The 19,782-nt window shown below is 35.2% G+C and overlaps 2 protein-coding genes and 1 long non-coding RNA gene across 3 annotated transcripts in view; 2 read left to right on the top strand and 1 right to left on the bottom strand.

The window, feature by feature from the left end:
* Window positions 1-1,621, top strand: part of LOC141364336 (uncharacterized) — a 22,395-nt gene extending 20,774 nt beyond the window's left edge. Inside the window, exon 6 of the long non-coding RNA XR_012370104.1 lies at window positions 1,241-1,621. This is a non-coding gene — a long non-coding RNA (uncharacterized lncRNA). The remainder of the gene's footprint in view (window positions 1-1,240) is intronic.
* Window positions 1,622-2,500: 879 nt separating this feature from the next.
* Window positions 2,501-12,791, top strand: LOC141364335 (ubiquitin-conjugating enzyme E2 variant 3-like). Its single transcript, XM_073868866.1, has 12 exons — window positions 2,501-2,670; window positions 2,831-2,915; window positions 3,023-3,088; window positions 3,198-3,361; window positions 4,989-5,130; window positions 5,209-5,297; window positions 5,379-5,484; window positions 5,597-5,767; window positions 6,713-6,886; window positions 7,008-7,095; window positions 8,057-8,178; window positions 10,640-12,791. Exons 1-12 carry the CDS (start codon window positions 2,629-2,631, stop codon window positions 10,804-10,806), a joined length of 1,416 nt encoding a protein of 471 aa, XP_073724967.1. The 5' UTR covers window positions 2,501-2,628; the 3' UTR covers window positions 10,807-12,791.
* A 559-nt stretch (window positions 12,792-13,350) lies between these two features.
* The window catches only part of LOC129433904 (USP6 N-terminal-like protein), a 38,788-nt gene continuing 32,356 nt past the window's right edge, over window positions 13,351-19,782 (bottom strand). The window contains exons 13-14 of the mRNA XM_055192624.2: window positions 15,636-15,788; window positions 13,351-15,561 (exon numbers count right to left, since the gene is read on the bottom strand). Coding sequence (XP_055048599.2) covers window positions 14,513-15,561; window positions 15,636-15,788 — 1,202 coding nt within the window. The 3' untranslated portion in view covers window positions 13,351-14,512. The remainder of the gene's footprint in view (window positions 15,562-15,635; window positions 15,789-19,782) is intronic.

The raw sequence follows: 19,782 nt of genomic DNA, 5'->3' as shown, positions 1-19,782 counted from the left end.
ATTGGGTCTATAGTTAGCAGTCATTTCAACGTCTCGGTTTTTGCTTGCTGGGGGTGTTTCTGTCTGTTAGAGAAAGTCAAGATTCACCTGGGAGCAATTTACCAATTCAAGACAGATTTAGAAAAAATGTCTAATGGAAATGTATAGAAATATGTTTGACCATACCCTGTATTTTGACAACATGTTCAACCATTTTGCATGTAAAGACTTATACTATGAACTAATGCCTAAATGTTGTGTGGAGTGAGACTATTCAACAGAGACCCATTATAATACATTTTGATCAACATGACATAAGCAACTGATAATGTAGGAAAAAGCAGAGAATTGTACATAATCATTTGCATGGATGTACCAAAGCATTTGCATCTTGTTCAAAGAAATGAGAAACTGCTTTTTTGATGTGCACAAGTGACACAATGATGTGAGAATTGAACAAGTAGTTTTGAGAATTTCAATTCTGATCTGAGAAATGTACCAAAGCGACTGAGAAAAACTGTAAATGTATCTAACTTGGTAAGTCTTGTAAATTGTGTCTTTTTTTGTTTCGAAGAAGAACACAAGAAGTAAAGCGCTCTCAATGTGAATCAAACAACTGCTCGACTGAGGAGATGAAGAGAAAAGGGCAGCTGCACAATCCTAAAATGTTGGTAAGCTCAAATGAATGAACTAACCCATGCTTTAATTTGACTGAATCTGTTTTGTAACTTAGTATTTTTACTTGTGTTTTGTAGAAGATCGTCTGTCGGCTACACAACTCGGAGGCAAATTGTAGGCAGTATCACCAGGAGCAAAGGTATGGATGAAAGATAAAGCCTAAAATGCATTCTTTTGTTTCCGAAGCAAATAAACACATTTGTTTGAATCTAATACATTTTGCTTCTATAGATGAAGTTCAACACATAATAAGAAGGTCACCTCAGTTTTAGTGGGAGCACTGGCTACAAACTTGGAATTGAAGGCTTTGATAAAAATTACTTTGGTAAGTCATTTTCATTGTTATTTCTATTTTGGCTATTTCTGTATAGTCGCTGTATGTTGTGTCTATTTTTGCTTTTAACAAACCCAATCACTTGTTTCTAGTGGCCTGTAAGACATTACCAGAGCTAACCGGTGTGGCCGCAGCACAGAGTGACCAGAAGAGGAAGAGGGTAAGATAGATTAGTATTAGTTTCTGTTTGATTTATTTCTGTTGCATTAGTATAAACTGTAATGTTGTACATGTTTCTTTTGTTTTCAGCTCTTGGAGTCAAACCCGGTGTACTGGCTGTGGACAAAGTGTGTTTCTGAAGGGGGATCACCGCTAACATGATGCCAGATGAAGAAGACAATGCTGTTGATGAAGTGTCGGGTGGATTGTGAGACCTTCATCATTCTTCAGCCAGGCGCTCCGCAATCTGTGTGCTAAGCTGCAGCTGCGACTGTGTGTGTTCGAGTTATGCAGCGTTGCAGCAAAGTCTGCTATCTGAATTGCTGCCACCGCTTACCTACGACCCGAGACAGCAAAATAAACACATTTGATGCCAAATGTGATCCCAAAAACATAATTTCTGGCTATTTTTAACTTTTTGTTTGTTTATTTTTTCTATGCTTTATTAATAAAACTCTTACATTTTATAAACATGTTTCTCCCAAATGTCTGTTTTCTTTCACAAACATACTGTATATATGGTATAACCCATGCTATACATTACATAGTCTTTATAATATTAGCCTTTATGACACATATATTCTTATACCATATCGTATATAATACATCTAATATAAACCGTAATTTTATTAAATAATAAAATTACAAGCTATTGTAATTTGCAAATATCATTAAATCTAATGGTCCAATTACAAACTTATAAAAACTTAACTGTTTTCTTGCTCACTAGTGCCAAATGTACATGTTATCTGTTTTTTTAGGTATTTAGGGTCTGTCACATACATTGTACAATGCAAAAATATATTTTTTAAAGTAAAAATATCTGAAAATTCTTAAATTAAGATGCTTTTTCTTGATGAGCAAAATGAAGATAAGTCTAGTTTTAAGACCAAAAATATCAAATTTATGTGATTTTGTGCATAAAACAAGCAAAAAAAAAAAAAAAAACTGCCAATGGGGTAAGCAAAAAAATCTTGAAAATTTTCAAGAAAAGGTTAGCTAAATGCCTTTTTAAAAGTATATACTGTTTTAATAGACTTTTAGTCTGGCTAATTTACTTAATTTACATGTAGTATCACAAAAAAATTATTTGAAATGCATACTCGCTTAAAAACAATATTAATTTAATGACGCAAATACATTCTGCTGACATTTTTTTACATTTTGAAAGCAGTTCTGTATGGTAGTGCTATGAATATGGTAAGTCTGTAATATAAGATTGTTTTGTGGTTGAGTCAATAAAAACAGTCAAAAGCTGGACTTGTACTGTAATATTATTCTGCATTGCCGTTAATTTTTTGCATTTAAATTTAAAGGACTTTTATTTTGACAGTGCATACAGATATTCACAAACGCGCGTTTCTCCTCAGCTTGCCGTAGCTGCGATCAGCTGAACTGTATTTGCGGAAGTTTTCTCGTTATTGCCGGTTGAAATTAAACACATCTATCTTTTCTTTCAGCTGTTTTACAGATAAAGTATGGATTTTAACTCTGAGTCTATTAAGAAAATCCTCTCAAAGGTTGGTTTCGCGTTTTAACAACGAATGAGTCTTAAATAGTTTAAATGAATAAGGTGTTGTTGAATACTGGTTAAACCTGTTTGATAGTTCAGTCATTGTATAAAAATATCACAAATCTTTTAAATATTTTTACTTAAATATGTGTTTTGTACTTTACTAGTATAAATTTCGTGATGTCGCAATTGAAGAGCTACAAAAAGTCTCTCGCCTTCACCCTGACATGATAGTTAAACATGAGACATACAGTGAGTCATTCTGATACACATCATGATTTACTTTGTTGTTTATGTGATGTTATCGGCATTATTTTTTATAATGTTATTGTATTTATATATGTGGTTATATTTTACAGCATTCACGGACAGTTCACAGAAAGATCTGCTTAAGATAATTGGAAACATCCCTATTAGATACCAGGGTAAAACTCTCCTAAATCACGTTTTCCCCTAATGTCCCAGTTAAAACTTAATGCTGTTGATTTTTAATGGCCCTTATGTGTCAGTATATGACTAATTTTGTGTTTACAGGACACTCATATAACCTGCCTATCCTGCTTTGGCTCTTGGATTCTTTTCCCTTTACGCCTCCCATCTGCTTCCTGCGACCAACCTCCAGCATGGTCATACGAGAGGGAAAACACGTGGATTCAAAGGGAAGAATATACCTGCCGGGCTTACATAACTGGGATCATGTAAGAGATCTTCATTGTAATGAATGATTCATATTGAAAATAGGTTGAATAGATTATTCAACTGGTTCACTTTAAAGGGGGCATATAAGGAACAAGCAGAATTTATTTAATCCTTTGAGATATAAAAAAGTTAAGTCATAAGGGTCAACTTTTTGAAATTCAGATAAGGTGAATAAATTAACTTGTCATTGTTGTATTGGTTAAGAAATAAGCTTTTCATTGGTTTGTTAGTAGTATAGGACAATATTTGGCCGGTATTTGAAAATGATGTGTGATGAGTATTGAGAAAACCGCCTTTAAAGTCGTCCAAATAAAGTCCTTAGCAACACATATTAGTAATGATAAATATATTTTTTATTTATTTATGGTAGGAAATAGTACAAATATCTTCATGGATCATGATTTAACTAGGGCTGTCAAACGATTAATCGTGATTAATCGCTTTTAGGGATGCATAAGGATTAATCGCAATTAATCTATAGCAGAATAAATGTTTTTGTTTACATCATATAATGTGTAAACTGTGTATAATAACTTTGTATAGATAAATGCACACACATGCATGTATATATTCAAGAAATGTTTACATGTAAAGAGTTTCGTTGCAAAACGAGATAACTCAGTTTTTTTCCAGAAATGTCGTTTTTTTGGTTGTGCATTCCAATCAATTCAACTGCAGTTGGTTTGTTTTGATTTAAACCTTCATAACTTAGAAAATACAGCTAAATAGCACCTTAAAACAAAATAATAACATGATAACATAATAATAAACATGTTTTGACAAAAATGTTAAAATCTCGTTTTGCAGCGAAACTCTTCATTTGTACATCCATTTGTATATTATGTATAATTTATATTATATATAAATACTTAATATATAAATATATATAGTTTCTTTTATTCTGAACTTTTTTCTTAACTTTTATTCTGCTATAGATTAATCGTGATTAATCGTTATGCATCCCTAATCACATACAAAATAAAAGTTTGTGTTTGCATTATATATGTGTGTGTAATATGTAATATACACATACACATTCATGTATGTACTTAAGAATCATTTACATGTGTGTATATATATATTTTATATTTCATATTATATATACATTTAAAAAAATTATGTATAAATGTAAGAGAATATATATATACTGTATATATAAATATATATATAAATAATATATGTGTGTATTAAATAAAAATAATAATTACAGCCAAGACACGTATATTATGGAAACACAAACTTTGTATTCGATTAATCGTGATTAATCTTTTGACAGAACTATTTTTTACTTAATTTCCTAATAATTTTTTTCATAAAAGAAAAAAACGACAATTTTGACCCATGCAAATGAATGTAAATATATAAATATTAACACACAGACACCCCACATTTGTATCTAAACGATAACAAAATATTTGGCAGAAAAAGTACTAAAATTATTTTAGAAAAAGTATGATGACCTCTTTTATGTAATGAATAAATCACTACATAAATTATCCAGCAGTATTAAAAGACAGATTTATTGATTTACAGATCATCAGACTATCCACACGCACACATTTACAAATAAATCATGAGTAATAAAACTTTTTTATATGTCAATTTTCTTTATTGTCACCATTGTAGCCCAAGTCATCTGTAAACGGGCTTCTACTGGAGATGATGGCTAAATTTGAAGAGGAACCTCCCCTGGGCACGAAATCTTCTGGACCTGCTGAAAATCCTAATGATCTACTGGCCTATGTGTCAAATCTCTCGCTTAATGAAGGTTTGTCGCAATGCATTTTCTTTTATTTCCAATTTATGTAACACTTTTAAGGAATTAAAACTCACCTGTCATCTACAGGTGGGAGTCGGCCTGACCAAGCGGTTAAAGTCTCTGTGATTGGTGGGGGAGATTTAGGAGTAGCTACTGTGTTAAGTATAATGGCAAAGGTAACTTTGTTTGTCTGTTTAGATCAAAATAGCATACGAGTAAATGACAACACTTAGTGACTGAGCTGTTTTCCGTCACAGAGCAGTGTTGACAAACTGGTTTTGATTGACAGCCCTGAGTGTTCAAACAAAGGAGGCACGACGGATTTGGAGATATTCAGTTTACCAAAGGTCGAGGTCTCTAAAGGTGCTTTTATTATTTTTATTATCACATTCATAAGTTTATCATGTAAAGAATAACTGAGCTGTCAATCACATTCATCATTAATCAATCTGTGTTTTTCTCCTTTATTTCATAGACCTGGCAGCTTCAGCAGAGTCTAAGGTGGTGATCGTCACTGCGAACGCCTGGAATGATGAGCAGTCGTACGTTAGTGTGGTTCAAACCAATGTGGACATGTACCGCTCCATCATCCCTCGCCTCGCCCAGCTGAGTCCAAACGCCATTCTGCTTATTGCTTCTCAACCAGGTTAGCACATGTAGAGATGTTTTCAGCGCCTGTTTTGATAATATATATATGGGTGATTCTCATGAAATCCTGATTTAGAAGATGTCCAGCATCAGAATTTTTAAAAAGCCCTTGAACCCTTTTTTATTTTTGCACATATAAGATTAAGGTCTGAACTTACTACAACCATTATTTTTAGAGGATTTAAAAATATTTCCTATAGAAATGTTTACATTTTTAGATGATCATTATCAAAAATCATTACCGCAACATATTACATTACATATATGCATTTACAAACTCATGTTTCGGTCATGAGAACTAAAAAGTTGTCTAGGTACTAGAACTGCTTACCTGGTAGCCATCTTGAGTGTCACAGTCAATTATGTCCCTTACAACAATTGTTTTTTTGAAAATGTTAGTTCATTGAGGGCTTAAACAATGATTGAAAATTGTTGCGGAGGATGAGAAAATCTGTCTTGTACACATTTATATTCCTGATTATTGTCTCTACATTTACCAATGATCACCAAATACCACATGTTTCTTTACTGTAAATATTTATAGTATAACATGCACTGAAGCTTTTTATTTTTTTAGATTTTTTTTATTATAAATATTTCCATGTCAAAGAACCCAAATCCAGTCATGGACACGTTGCGGTAATGAAAATTTCCCCTTAAATGTGGAAAAAACAACAAAAATGATTAATATGATGTCATTTGAAATCATGTGCAAAATAGTACATGAAGAGATGTTTATATATGCTTCTCATTTTGATAGCATTAACTTTTTTTATCAAAATGTTTCATGACACCTCATAAGTCTAATTTTGTGAGAATCACCAACACTTGAGACAATGGTCAGTTGTAGTCAGTCATGTTTAAGTCTAACTGACCAATCCAAATCAAGCATTTAGTGTACTTGCCTTTTGTGCTGACCATGTGTTTTGACTCCTCCCAACAGTGGATGTTATGACACACGTGGCTTGGAGACAAAGTCATCTGCTGCCAAATCAAGTTATCGGGGTGGGCTGTAACCTCGACTCACAAAGGCTGTCTCACATCATCAACATTTCACTACTGGCCAATAACGCAGGCAAGCAGGCATGGGTCATAGGAGAACTTTCAGAAAACAAAGGTGAGTGGATCACAAATTTGTGACAGATTTAAACGTGTCCTTCTGCTTTCTGAAAAGCACAATATTAGCTGTTTTGGGTGTTAAATAATACATATGATTATTCTCTCTGGTTGTATATCAGTGGCGGTGTGGGGTGATGTAAAACCAGGGACTGACCAACTACAAGGATTAACCCCAGTGTCCAACTCCACCAAACCCTTGATGGACAGGTAATGAGTTTCGGGTGATTCTCACAAAATCCAGATTTAGAAGGTGTCCAGCATCAGAATTTTTTAAAAACCCTTGAAGCCAATTTTTTGCACATATAAGATTAAGGTCTGAACTTACTATAACCATTATTTTTAGAGGATTTAAAAATATTTCATATAGAATTATTTACATTTTTTAGATTATCATTATCAAAAATGATCATTACCGCAACATGATATTACATTAAATATATGCATTTACAAACTCATGTTTCGGTAATGAGAACTTAAAAGGCGCTAGGTACTATAACAAACCAAATTTTAACTTTTATCTGGAGAGAAAAAATAAGAACTGCTTACCTGGTAGCCATCTTGAGTGTCACAGTCAATTATGTCCCTTCCAACAATTTTTTTCTTAAAAGTTAGTTCATTTATGGCTTAAACAATGATTGAAAATTGTTGCGGAGGATGAGAAAATTGTTCTTGGACACATTTATATTCCTTATTATTGTCTCTACATTTACCAATGATCACCAAATACCACATGTTTCTTTACTGTAAATGTTTATAGTATAACATGCACTGAAGCTTTTATTTTTTAGATTTTTTAATTATAAATTTTCCATGTCAAAGAACCCAAATCCAGTCATGTTCACATTGCGGTAATGATAAGTTTCCCCTTAAATGTGGAAAAAAACGACAAAATTGGTTTGTATGATGTTATTTGAAATCATGTGCAAAAAAGTACGTGAAAGGATGTTTGTAACTGTATGCTTCTTGTTTTGATAGCATTTACTTTTTGATCAAAACGTTTTATGACACCTCATAAGTCTAATTTCGTGAGAATCACCCAGTCGCAACAATTTAAAGCTATTTATTATATTATCTCAAATGTCAGAAATGCAGTCGAGTGTGTTTATTTTAAATGTATAGTTTATAATCATAAATTGTGAACTGTGAGGTGTCTGTGTTATGTTCACAGGGCGTTAGAGATGCTGAAGGGCAGAGGTCAGAGGTCATGGTCGGTTGGATTGTCCATTGCTGACATCACTCACAGCATCATAACAGACCAAAAGAAAATACACTCCGTCACAACTTTGGCTGAGGGATGAGACTGTCAACCAACCAGACTTTTTTAACATGTCAAATAAAACTTTGGTATCCCCAGAATACATATGTAAAGTTCTAGCCCAAAATATCATATAGATCATTTACTATAGCATGTAAAAATTGGCACTTTGTAGGTGTGAGCAAAAATGTGCCGTTTTGGGTGTGTCCTTAAAATGCAAATGAGCTGATATATGTACTAAATGGCAGTGCCGTGGTTGGATAGTGCAGATTAAGGGGTGGTAGTATCCCCTTCTGACATCACAAGGGGAGCCAGATTTCAATTACCTATTTTTTCACATGCTTGCAGAGAACGGTTTACCAAAACTAAGTTACTGGTTTGATCTTTTTCACATTTTGTAGATTGATAGAAGCACTGGGGACACAATTATAGCACTCAACTCTTTCCCCACCATTGACAAGTTATCTCGTCAATTAAGAAGAAAAAACATTTGCATTAAAAAGTGTTTCTGAAGAATTTTTATGTTAGTCTGCAATATCGCGATTATCCACTAGCTTACCCAATTTATGAAAAAACTGAAGCCAAAACGTTATTTACTCATTTTAAACTCTATGTATGTTTTGATAATCGATCTGAATCTGATCTCTAACAATATTTCTTCACAAAAATGCAATTGTTTCAGCTTTTTGCTACTTTTTCAGTTTTAAGAATTTATAAGCAAAGAAAAAAATTCTTAGTATTATTGTCTTGTTTTCAGTAAAAATACCAAAAAATTCTTAAATTAAGATGCTTTTTCTTGATGAGCAAAACGACGCAAGAAAATAAGTCTAGTTTTTCGACCAAAAATATCAAATTTAAGTAATTTTGTGCATAAAACAAGCAAAAAAAATTTGCCAATGAGGTAAGCAAAAAATCTTAAAGGAATATTCCATTTTCTTAAAAGAAAAATCCAGATAATTTACTCACCACCATGTCATCCAAAATGTTTTTCTTTGTTCATTCAAGAAGAAATTATGTTTTTTAAAGAAAACATTGCAGGATTTTTCTTATTTTAATGGACTTTAATGGACACCAACACTTAACACTTAACTCAACACGTAGCAGTTTTTTTCGGCGGAGTTTCAAAGGACTATGGGCGGCCCCAGGCGAGGCATGGGGGTCTTGTCTGGTGAAACGATTGTCATTTTTGACAAGAAGAATAAAGAATATGCTCTTTTGGACCACGGCTTTTCGTCTGGGTCCGGTCCGGCGCGACCTAACGTAAATGCGTAGTGACGTAGGGAGGGCACGTGTTACATATATAAAACGCACATTTGCGGACCATTGTAAACAATAAACTGACACAAAGACATTAATTAGTATCATTTGACATACAACAACGTCGGAACGGTCCTCTTTCAACACATTTGTACACACTGGGGCGGAGTTTCGCGTTCATCTTCTGTGACCTCTTGACGTCATGACGTATTGCGTGAGGTCACGCTGGCGCATCACGACCGGATCTAGACGAGAAATTGCGGATTAAAAGTGCATATTTTTTATTTTTATTGTAAAAAATGACAATCGTTTCGCTAGATAAGACCCTTATGCCTCGTTTGGGATTGTTTATAGTTCTTTGAAACTCCGTTGAAAAAAACTGTTAAGTGTTGAGTTAAGTATTAAATGTTGGGCTCTATTAAAGTCCATTAAAATGAGAAAAATCTTGCAATGTTTTCCTCAAAAAACATAATTTCTTCTCGACTGAACAAAGAAAGACATCAACATTTTGGATGACATGTTGGTGAGTAAATTATATTGATTTTTATATTGAATATTCCTTTCCCATTGGCAGATTTTTTTGCTTTTTTCTTTCATAGTTATTTTTTGCAGTGTAGATAGGATGAAAGTTTTTCCCCCGTTTTGTTTGTTTGTTTGTTTATTGTTTGTTTAAAAGCATAGAGTCTGTTCTTTCATTTGATATATTTGTATGTTTATATATTTTTAGAAGAAACTTTTCCTGGAAGGCGTTTTGTAAAAATCACAAATAATGCTGGTGGGGAATGAGTTAAACATGAAAAAAGTCAGATTTCATGATCTGTCCCCTTTAAGGACTATTGGATTCCTTTAAAGTCCCCGTATAATGACGGAAAATAGCAGGCATTGATACACTGTGAATTGATTGGATATAGAAAAGTAGGCGTTTCATTTAGAAATTAAACTCGCTGCAGACTGACATTTGGAGGGGGCGGAGTTAAGGGATGCTCCGCCCAAGCCTTCTAGCTGACGTCATCAGACCTCCGATCTCCACAAGAGGGCGGAAGTACATTTTTTTTATATTTTGATTAATTAAAGTTTATGAGGGCACATAAATAAAACTATTAATAATGACCCGCACAGATTAATCGATTATAATGAACACTACAATATTCCAATACATTTTTTTTTATTTCATGGGGTCTTTAATGGCAAATATCATTACTAAAAATCACTAAACATCTCTAATCTCTTCTTTATTTAAGGGATGGGGTGGAATCGGCTCTAAAGTGTTTCTCAGCTTGCCATGCATTATCGGAGAAAACGGCTCAATCAGAATAGCCGGAGTGTCTTTAGGTCCAGAAGATGAAATGAAGCTGAGGGAAAGTGTAGCAACTCAGGTCAACCTCTTCATGCAACTCAGATTGTAGCTTCATGATGGGACAAGACACTTAGGTCACCTCTACAGATGCTTTCCGTTTTCTCTTCAGCCGATTGCATCTTCTCTCTACCTCCGTTCTTTAATACTCCAGCATCACATAAAGACGGTTTCATCCTTCTGGCACTGACCCTTCACTGTAAAGTGGATTTCTTCCATTCGACAGCAATAGCACTACCTGTGTGTGTACTTTGATATGTAAACAGTCATGACAAATCTATTTGTATTTTAAGAACAAGCCGTTCTATTTAAAAGATTACTCCATTTTCATAAAAAATTATATATATATATATATATATAATTTACTCACCCCCATGTCATCCAGGATGTTTGTGTCTGTCTTTCAGTCGAAAAGATATATATTTTTTTAAGCAAAACATTACAGGATTTTTCTCCATATAGTGAACTTTAGAGGACCTCAACGGTTTACACCACTGCAAAAAATGATTTTCAAGAAAAAAAATTCTTAGTATTTTTGTCTTGTTTTCAGTAAAAATATCTAAACATTCTTAAATTAAGATGTATTTTATTGATGAGCAGAACGACCCAAGAAGGTGATTCTTGTGTTTGGACCAAAAATATAAAAATTAAAGTGATTTTGTGCATAAAACAAGCAAAAAATTTAATTTTTCTTGAATTTAGTGTTTAAGAAACATTTTCAAGATTTTTTTTTGCACAAAAAAAAATGTTTTATGCACAAAATCACTTAGATTTGATATTTTTGGTCTGAAGACTGGACTTGTTTTCTTGGATCGTTTTGCTTGAAAAAGCATCTTAAGGAATTTTTAGATATTTTTACTAACAAGACGACAATAATACTGGGAATTTTTTTCTTGAAAATAATTTTTTGCAGTGCAGTTTCAATGCAGCTTCTCTAAACGATCTCATCTGAATTTTATCTAGTGAAACAATTGTTGTTTTTGCAAAAAAGTACTTTTTAACCACAGCTTCTCGTTTTGCACTAGCCGTGTGATGCACCAGCGTGACCTTGCCTATTACGTAATCTCATCGAAAGGTCACGTGTTACTTATGTGAAACGCACACTTTGCGGACCATTTTAACAATACACTTAAACAAAGACATTAATTAGTATCAATCCACATACAACATTGTCAAAACGCGCCTCTTTTTCACACTTGTAAACAATGGCGCGGTAGTTTCGCATATGTCATGTGTGGCCTTTCGATGTGATTACAAAATACGTTACGCTGGCGCATCGCAGGGCTGGTGCAGGACGAGAAGTTGTGGTTTAAAAGTACTTTACTTTTTTATTTTTTTGGCTAATATTACGATTGGTTTGCTGGATAAGACCCTTATGCCTTGTTTGGAATCGTTTAGAGCCCTTAAAAAAAAAACTATAAATGGTTGCACTGCAAAAATGATTTTCAAGAAAAAAATTCTTAGTATTTTTGTCTTGTTTTCAGTAAAAATATCTGAAAATTCTTGAATTGAGATGGTTTTTCTTGATGAGCAAAACGACCCAATAAAAAGTGGGTCTAGTTTTTAGACCAAAAATATCAAATGTGAGTGATTTTGTGCATAAAACAAGCAAAAAAATCTGCCAATGGGGTAAGCAAAAAATCTTGAAAATTTTTCTTAAACACTAAATTTAAGAAAAATTGCTTACCCCATTGGACAAAATGCACATAATCATTTAAATTGTATGTTTTTGGTCTGGAACCTGGACTTGTTTTCTCGGGTCGTTTTGCTCATTAAGAAAAAGCTTAATAAATTTGGGAATTGTCAGATAGTTTTACTCAACACAAGACATTTTTTCTTGAAAATCATGTTTTGCGGTGTGAGGTCCACTATATGCACTGCAAAAAATTATTTTCAAGAAAAAAAAGTCTTAGTATTTTTCTCTTGTTTTCAGTAAAAATGTCTAAAAATTCTTAAATGAACAACCCAAGAAAATAAATCTAGTTTATAGACCAAAAATATCAAATTTAAGTGATTTTGTACATTAAACAAGCAAAACATCTGCCAATGGGGTAAGCAAATTTTTCTTGAATTTAGTGTTTAAGAAAAATGTTCCAGATTTTTTAGCTAGATATTTTTACTGAAAGAAGAATTGTTTTTCTTGAAAATCATGGAGAATAATTCTGTAATGTTTTCTTCAAAAAATTTCTTCTTGACTGAACAAGGACAGACATGGATATTTTGGCTGACATGGGGGTGAGTAAATTATCAGATTTTTTTATGAAAGTGCAATAATCCTTTAACTTTGTGTTTTGCAATAGTTTTATTTAGTGTGTTAATGTTGATGAACTATGCAATTGACAACAGTTATCTGTGCAAATAATGCAACACTATGTGCTTCAAGGTTAAATTATGATGGTAAATTATATAGTATAAATTAACCAGACTTGATGGTTAAGGGCATGCGGTTTTTCTGCCGTGTGCCTTTTTTTGCAACTTTCTAAAGCAATATCTGATTATTGTATATTTTATTATGCTGTACTTGTAAATGTATAAGAAATAGCAATAATGTGAATATTAAACTGAATGCTTCATGATGTGCAATAAACGAAACAAGTTTTTCTTTAAGTGGTTGTTATTGAAAAATAATGAAAAATAATCTGCAAATGTTAAACTGCAGTCTGCACACAAACTGTAAAAGCAGTTAAATAATATCAGCTCTTATTACAAAAATACAAAACAAACCCGTTTTATCTACAACACAATGCCGTAAAAGTGACCTTCAATATACATTTTTTCATTTTTAACAAACAAATCGACCATGTTTTGCTTTATCTTCCACAAGATGGCACTAGAGGACAATATATATAAATATACACACATACAGTAGCACAATGTTTACAATACAAAGCAAATCTAGGACTCACGTCAATGTCCGAGTGATAAACACCTTACTTGCATTTCTCAATTACAGTATAATACAATAAAATATCTCTTCAGACATAAAAACAATGCCATTCACTGTAAAAAAAAAAAAACACTGACAGAAGGTAACAAACTCCATTCAACGCACTGTCTACAGGGTTCCCACACCTTAGTTAACTTCAAATTCAAGGACCTTTCGAGGACTTTCCAGGTCCAATACCCTCAATTTCAAGGACTTAATGTGGGGACACATTTTAAGTGAGATCAAGGTAACATCGTGTTACCTTTTAAGATACATTGTTACAGTTCCGTTTCGAGGGAACTCGCGCTGCGTCACTACGGTGACACTTTGGTGACGCCTCCAGGGGTAAGTGCGTCTGAATGTGTATATCAAATTCAACCAATGGTGAGGCTTAACGGGAGCCAGAAAGTATATCGCTATCTGAAATATTGCCAAAGACGGCGTTTCAGGGACGCAGGAAGTATGGCAAGGGAGACGCAGCGTCTCGTTCCCTTCTCAGGGAGCAACAGTTTTTCCAGAAAACTTATTGCATAAAATAGATTCAAGCACTTTCTGTATCTATGTATGTATATTTTCAAAAACTTCCCACGGCCTTGAATTTTTTCCCCAGATTCACAAACTTTCAAGGACCTGTGGGAACCCTGTGTCAAGACGATAACCGCATATTTGTCTTTAAAACATTTAAAACCACTCAGCACCTTTAAAACAATGAACACTAGCAAGATTTTTGTGATACGCACACAAACACACATTCAAGCATCCCAGTTTTGATTTGTGGTATAATACTGCAAATAAATGCAAATGTGCATAAAAAAATGTGTCCTTCAGTAAATTACAAAACTAGCGGCTGTCTTCTGTAAAAATCTGAATCGGTGGGTCCTTGAGACAGCATCGTGGGTTGTAATTTTTTAGGTGGTATTTTGGGGGGTTGTGAGTGAGCACTGTTAGTTTTTTGAGTCTGATTAGATTGGACGGACGATGGGAGGAAGGGTGTAACGCTGGAGGCAGGTGGCGGAACAATAGCACAGTTTGGAGTCACCGACTCGATGCACGGATGCGGAGGAGAAATGGGAGAAGAGTCCGGGGTGTAGAAAAACATAGTCGGAGGTGGGAGATGAAGAGACATGGCGACATCTGGAGGAGGGGGAAGAGTGGGGTGCTTAAGCCCCGAGTCAGAATTTTGCGGCAAAGGGGTCACCATCTCCAGCATCTTCTCTACTGTATTGTCCTCCGTGTCATCCCAGATGTTGTCGTAATGCGAGGTGTTGGAAGGTCGGCGGTCGCCCGAAGACGGAGGAACGTACAGGTTCACGGGAAACTTGCTCAGCTGCCGAGGAGCTCGATAGGAAGATGGCGACGATGAGGGATCTTCTAAGATGAGATTCAAAGGTTGGGCTGGTGGTGGAGCGAGGTACAACGGGGTATGTTCCTCGAGAGGTCCTTGTTCAGGGCAAGGAAGGGGTGGAGGGGGCAAATCCGGAAGGTTTAGGGAGCTGACGCTTGAAAAGTCCGTTATGGGTGGCTGGTACGGAGGTGGCCACTCATCGGACCCCACACTAACACATTCATCCTTCAATAATACAGCATCTGCTTCTGGGAGAAGATCTGGTCTTTGCTCTACGTTCACGTTCGGTCCCGAGTCCTCAGGTGTAGCTTGAGACAATAAAGGGTTGGAGGACGATTTGGAGGTTTGCACCGATGAGCTATTGGAGGGATGTTCATCGTTAATCCTCTCGGAGACCTGTTCGTGAGGCTTGGATGAGGTTTGGTTGTTTTGGTGTGCGGTTAGCGGTATAGCCACGCACTCGTTTTGGTTAACTGGAAGCAGCATGATCGGACGCTCCTCGCCCAGGGTGATTTTTGGGAACTCGTCTCCTTTGGCTAAGAGGAAACCAGAAATTCATTAGACGTGAATTTAATAATAATAATAATAATACGAGATCTGTGATATCTACCTGGAGGAGGAAGGTCGAGCTTCATCCTGCGGAGTTCTGCCATCGATGACTGTAGGTGCTCTATGGCGACGTCATCGCTCATGGTGAAGGATGAAACGATCTGCTCCTGGAGAAACTCTCGTAGATCCTCCAGAGACATCTTCAGGAGCGGTTCTGATAGGATTCAAATGAATTGTTCATATTGATATATCTTACTCGAGGGTAGAACGTTTCAAATGTTTGGTCATCACAAAGACTGGATGTAAAGGGCCTTGCAAAAGTATTCATACCTAAAGAACTTTTCCCACATTTTTTTTTCAGAACCACAAACAAAAAGTAATTTTATTGGGATTTTAACCAAAAGTGGCACATAATTTGTAAAGTGGATATTACACCATTTATCATTTTTATCCACTTCACAATTATGTGCCACTTTGTGTTGGTCCATCACATAAAATCCCAATAAAATACATTTTTGACCCATGCTGCCAAAATGAGTCGGAATGCGCACAGTCTAATTCTTAGCTGGAGGAAAAGAAAGTATAAAATGTCGATTTTGGTGAAAATTAAGGTTTTAAGTACATTAAGTGCTCGTCCAGCATTCCCATTGCTTTAAATAGTCATCTAAAATGATCTTTATTTGTACGTTTTCTGAGAGCTGTATCGTCCTAAATGCTTAATCTAATCCATCCACTATATCGTCTGACATTTTGGTTTCGGTTTTAAAGGACAAGTTGGGTATTTTACACTTAAAGCCCTGTTTTCAGATTGTTTATGATGAAATAGAATGGTTTCGACTGAAAATTTGAAAATATGATGCTGCCCCGAGAATTTTGGGGTGTTTGTTGTTTCACCTCCCACCTCTACAATGGCTGCATAGGTGCACTGGACCAATCCTTCCCAAAATGCATTAAACTTTCGTTTACAAAAACGTGAAATTCACCGAGTGGTCAGGGGTGTTCACTGATATGCTCACACAAAAATTGCTGCAAAAGATGCTTTCAAACAGCTGTTTTAGCATTCGTTGTAAACTTGTGGACCTATTTTTCCAAACGCCTCACACCCGTATATTCTTCCGTTGAGAGCTTGAATAATAGACACTCCAGCCCAGTTGGTGGCGATAATCCGCCTTGGCCAATTGCAAGAATACAAACAACGTTCCCGGCGCGGAGTAATACCGTAACTCACAGCACATTAAAACTAAGATAAAACCTGTTGGAAAGCATCACCATGTCATCCAAAATGTTTATGTCTTTCTTTGTTCAGTCAAGAAGAAAATACGTTTATTTTAAAAAGGATTTTTCTCCATATAGTGGACTTTAGTGGACCTCAACAGATTACAGTTTAAATGCAGTTTCAAAGGGCTCTAAACGATCCCAACCGAGGCATAATGCGGCTTTCACATAGGAAGCGGTGTGCGCTGCGATCGCCGCTTGTGCTCTGCTGGCCAGACCCGAGTATAAACTCTTCGTCCATGTTGTTTGGACGCCTCGTTTCTATTGACCGCGCGGGGAATCGTCACAGAGCGCAGCGCAAAAGTTAAACTATTTTGAACTTTGACCGCGGCGTGAGGGCAAGCTGTGCTCGCTGCGCCCGCGCTTTGCTCGACGCAGCAGCAAACCACCCTCGCGCGGCGCAAGTCATTTAAATGAATGGGTATTATAGCACAGCGCGCACCGCATCCTATGTGAAAGCCGCATAAGGGTGTTATCTAGCAAAACAATCATCACTTTCGCACAAAAAAAACCCACTTAAATCGACGCGATTACATAATACATAAGCCTGCGCTGGCACATCACACGGCTAGTGCAGGACAAGTTGTTGTGGTTTAAAAGTGCATTTTTTTTTGCTGAAAATGACGATCATTTTGCTAGATAAGACTCGATTAACAGCCCTTTAAAGCTGCGCCGAAACTGCAAACCGTTAAGGCTCAACACAGTCCACTAAATTAAAGACAAATCCTGGAATGTTTTCCTCAAAAAACTTAATTTCTTCTTGACTGAACAAAGAAAAACATAAACATCATAAACATTTTTATAAGAACTAAGCTTTATATACAATTCATTAAAAGTTAATTTGTAGTGATAGACCGATATATCGGGCAGATTTTTGCGAGTTTTATGTGTATCGGCACGTGGCTGCTGTGTTCGCCGATTTTTTCCGGCATTATTTACAGACAGAGTGCTGGAAGCCGCAAGCGATTGCAGGTCATGTGACTAAAAACAACCAACCTTTCCATGACAACATCGAAAGCTCGGCCTAACAGCTGATCATAGCTGCACAAAGCGGGGTTTTATTTCTCATCTCTATATATATTTGTAGTAGTAAAGTGCTAAAAATGAATATCCATTGCTGATAGTTCCTCGTCATTGTTGAGTGTGCAGTTCATGGTTCCATAGCACCCTCACCTGTTTTTACTATTTGTTAAAGGAACAGTATGTGAGAAATGTATATAAATTAATCATAAAATGGCCCTGATGTATCACTAGACATTAAGAAAGAATTTTTATTTCAAATATATCACTTACAACAGTGGTCTGGCGAGGATATTGTCATTTAAAAAGTGGAGTTGCAGCCCTCAACTGATGTTTATGTTGTCATTTTGTGTATTGGCCACTAGTTGTGTGATTGCAGTACCAGTTTTAGCCACAAGTTTTGTGAGTGCAATACCAGTTTTGGCCACAATCCTACATACTGTTCCTTTAAATATAGTTTTTTTAAGTTCAACAAATGTTACTTTTTTAAATTGAGACTTGTAACATTTGGCATCATCGTGTCATTTTTATGATGTAAATTGAGTGACCAAAAGCAGTATCGGCTCCAAATATCGGCTGAAGAAAATCGGCAGCATCTATCGGTCATCGGCTAAAGCTGATAAAACAAAAATTGATATTGGCATTTGCACTAAAAAATCCACATCAGTCGATCCCTATTAATTTGTAACAAGAAAAACACTGAAATTAATGATTTTATAGACAGTACGCGTTATTATTTAGCACATAAATACCTGCTTGTTTACTTTGACTTTGATCACCTCTGTATTCACTTTAGGTACAGAAATTATTTTTTTTAGGAATCTCTTTTTTTTATCATTTGAAAGCGAATACCGACCATAATATTAAATCACAACAAAGACAGTCGTAAATATACGTTCGTGCAGATATTTTCTGTGTCATTACCGAAATTTAAAGTAACGGCTTACCTGTTTTGTAGTTTACCTTTTGACAAAATAACCACCCTGTTTTAAATACATTTTTTAAACTTATACCCATCGAAAAACATCTTTTTTATGTTTAGTTTGATGAATTCCTAAATATGAGACGCAGAGCACATATCGCGTTCGGCTAAATTGCATGCGCCAGCATCATGGCCAGAACGCAAAAGCGCGACATCGATACAGCAAAATTTGACTTAAATTATATCAGAATTTATGTTTATAAAACATTTTAATAAAAAGTAACAAGGTGCAGAACAAATATGCGCAAAATGCCTGAACTGCACGTTAACAAAACACAAGCCGAATAGTTAAATCAGATAACCCAGAGTGATTTATAAATTAAATTAAGAAATTATTTAAAAAATGAAAGTATAGCCAGAATTGCCAGCTTTGTCTTTTAAATGCAAAACAAATAGGCAATGATTTATTTACCTAGAAACCTCATATGGACGTGTAGCCCTGTCACAGCGGTTGTTGGATTTATTAACGCATTTAAAAAATATTTATCGAAAGCTGCTACTTCACATATTATTTGCATAGCATTATCATAATATGCTGTATATTCATATGAAGTTATATCCAAAATCAGATAATGTGTGCACTCATATACGGCCAAAATCTTTTCATAACACATCTGCGACGATTCGACTGTGAGATTGGTAGTCGAATCAGTCTTCTTCTATCGATGCATCGAATCTTCGAATATTCGGGTCACCCCTATATTATATTAGATCCTTGAATAACAGTCTGTCTGTCTCAATGTCCATTAAACAATAAAAGAAATAGAAAAAAGTTTTTTCCTATAGATATTGTTTTGTGTGTGATTTTAAAGTATGAATGCAGTGGTTTTGCTTTTGAACCCTAATTTTTTTTATATTAATTTATCTCAAAATTGACACGTTTATCTTGTCATTTTTTTTGTCAGATTCAAACAAATCATCGTTTTGTGTT

The sequence above is a fragment of the Misgurnus anguillicaudatus genome, chromosome 6, assembly GCF_027580225.2.
Source record: "Misgurnus anguillicaudatus chromosome 6, ASM2758022v2, whole genome shotgun sequence".
NCBI lineage: Eukaryota > Metazoa > Chordata > Actinopteri > Cypriniformes > Cobitidae > Misgurnus > Misgurnus anguillicaudatus.
This window is presented reverse-complemented; position numbering and strand designations above follow the sequence as displayed.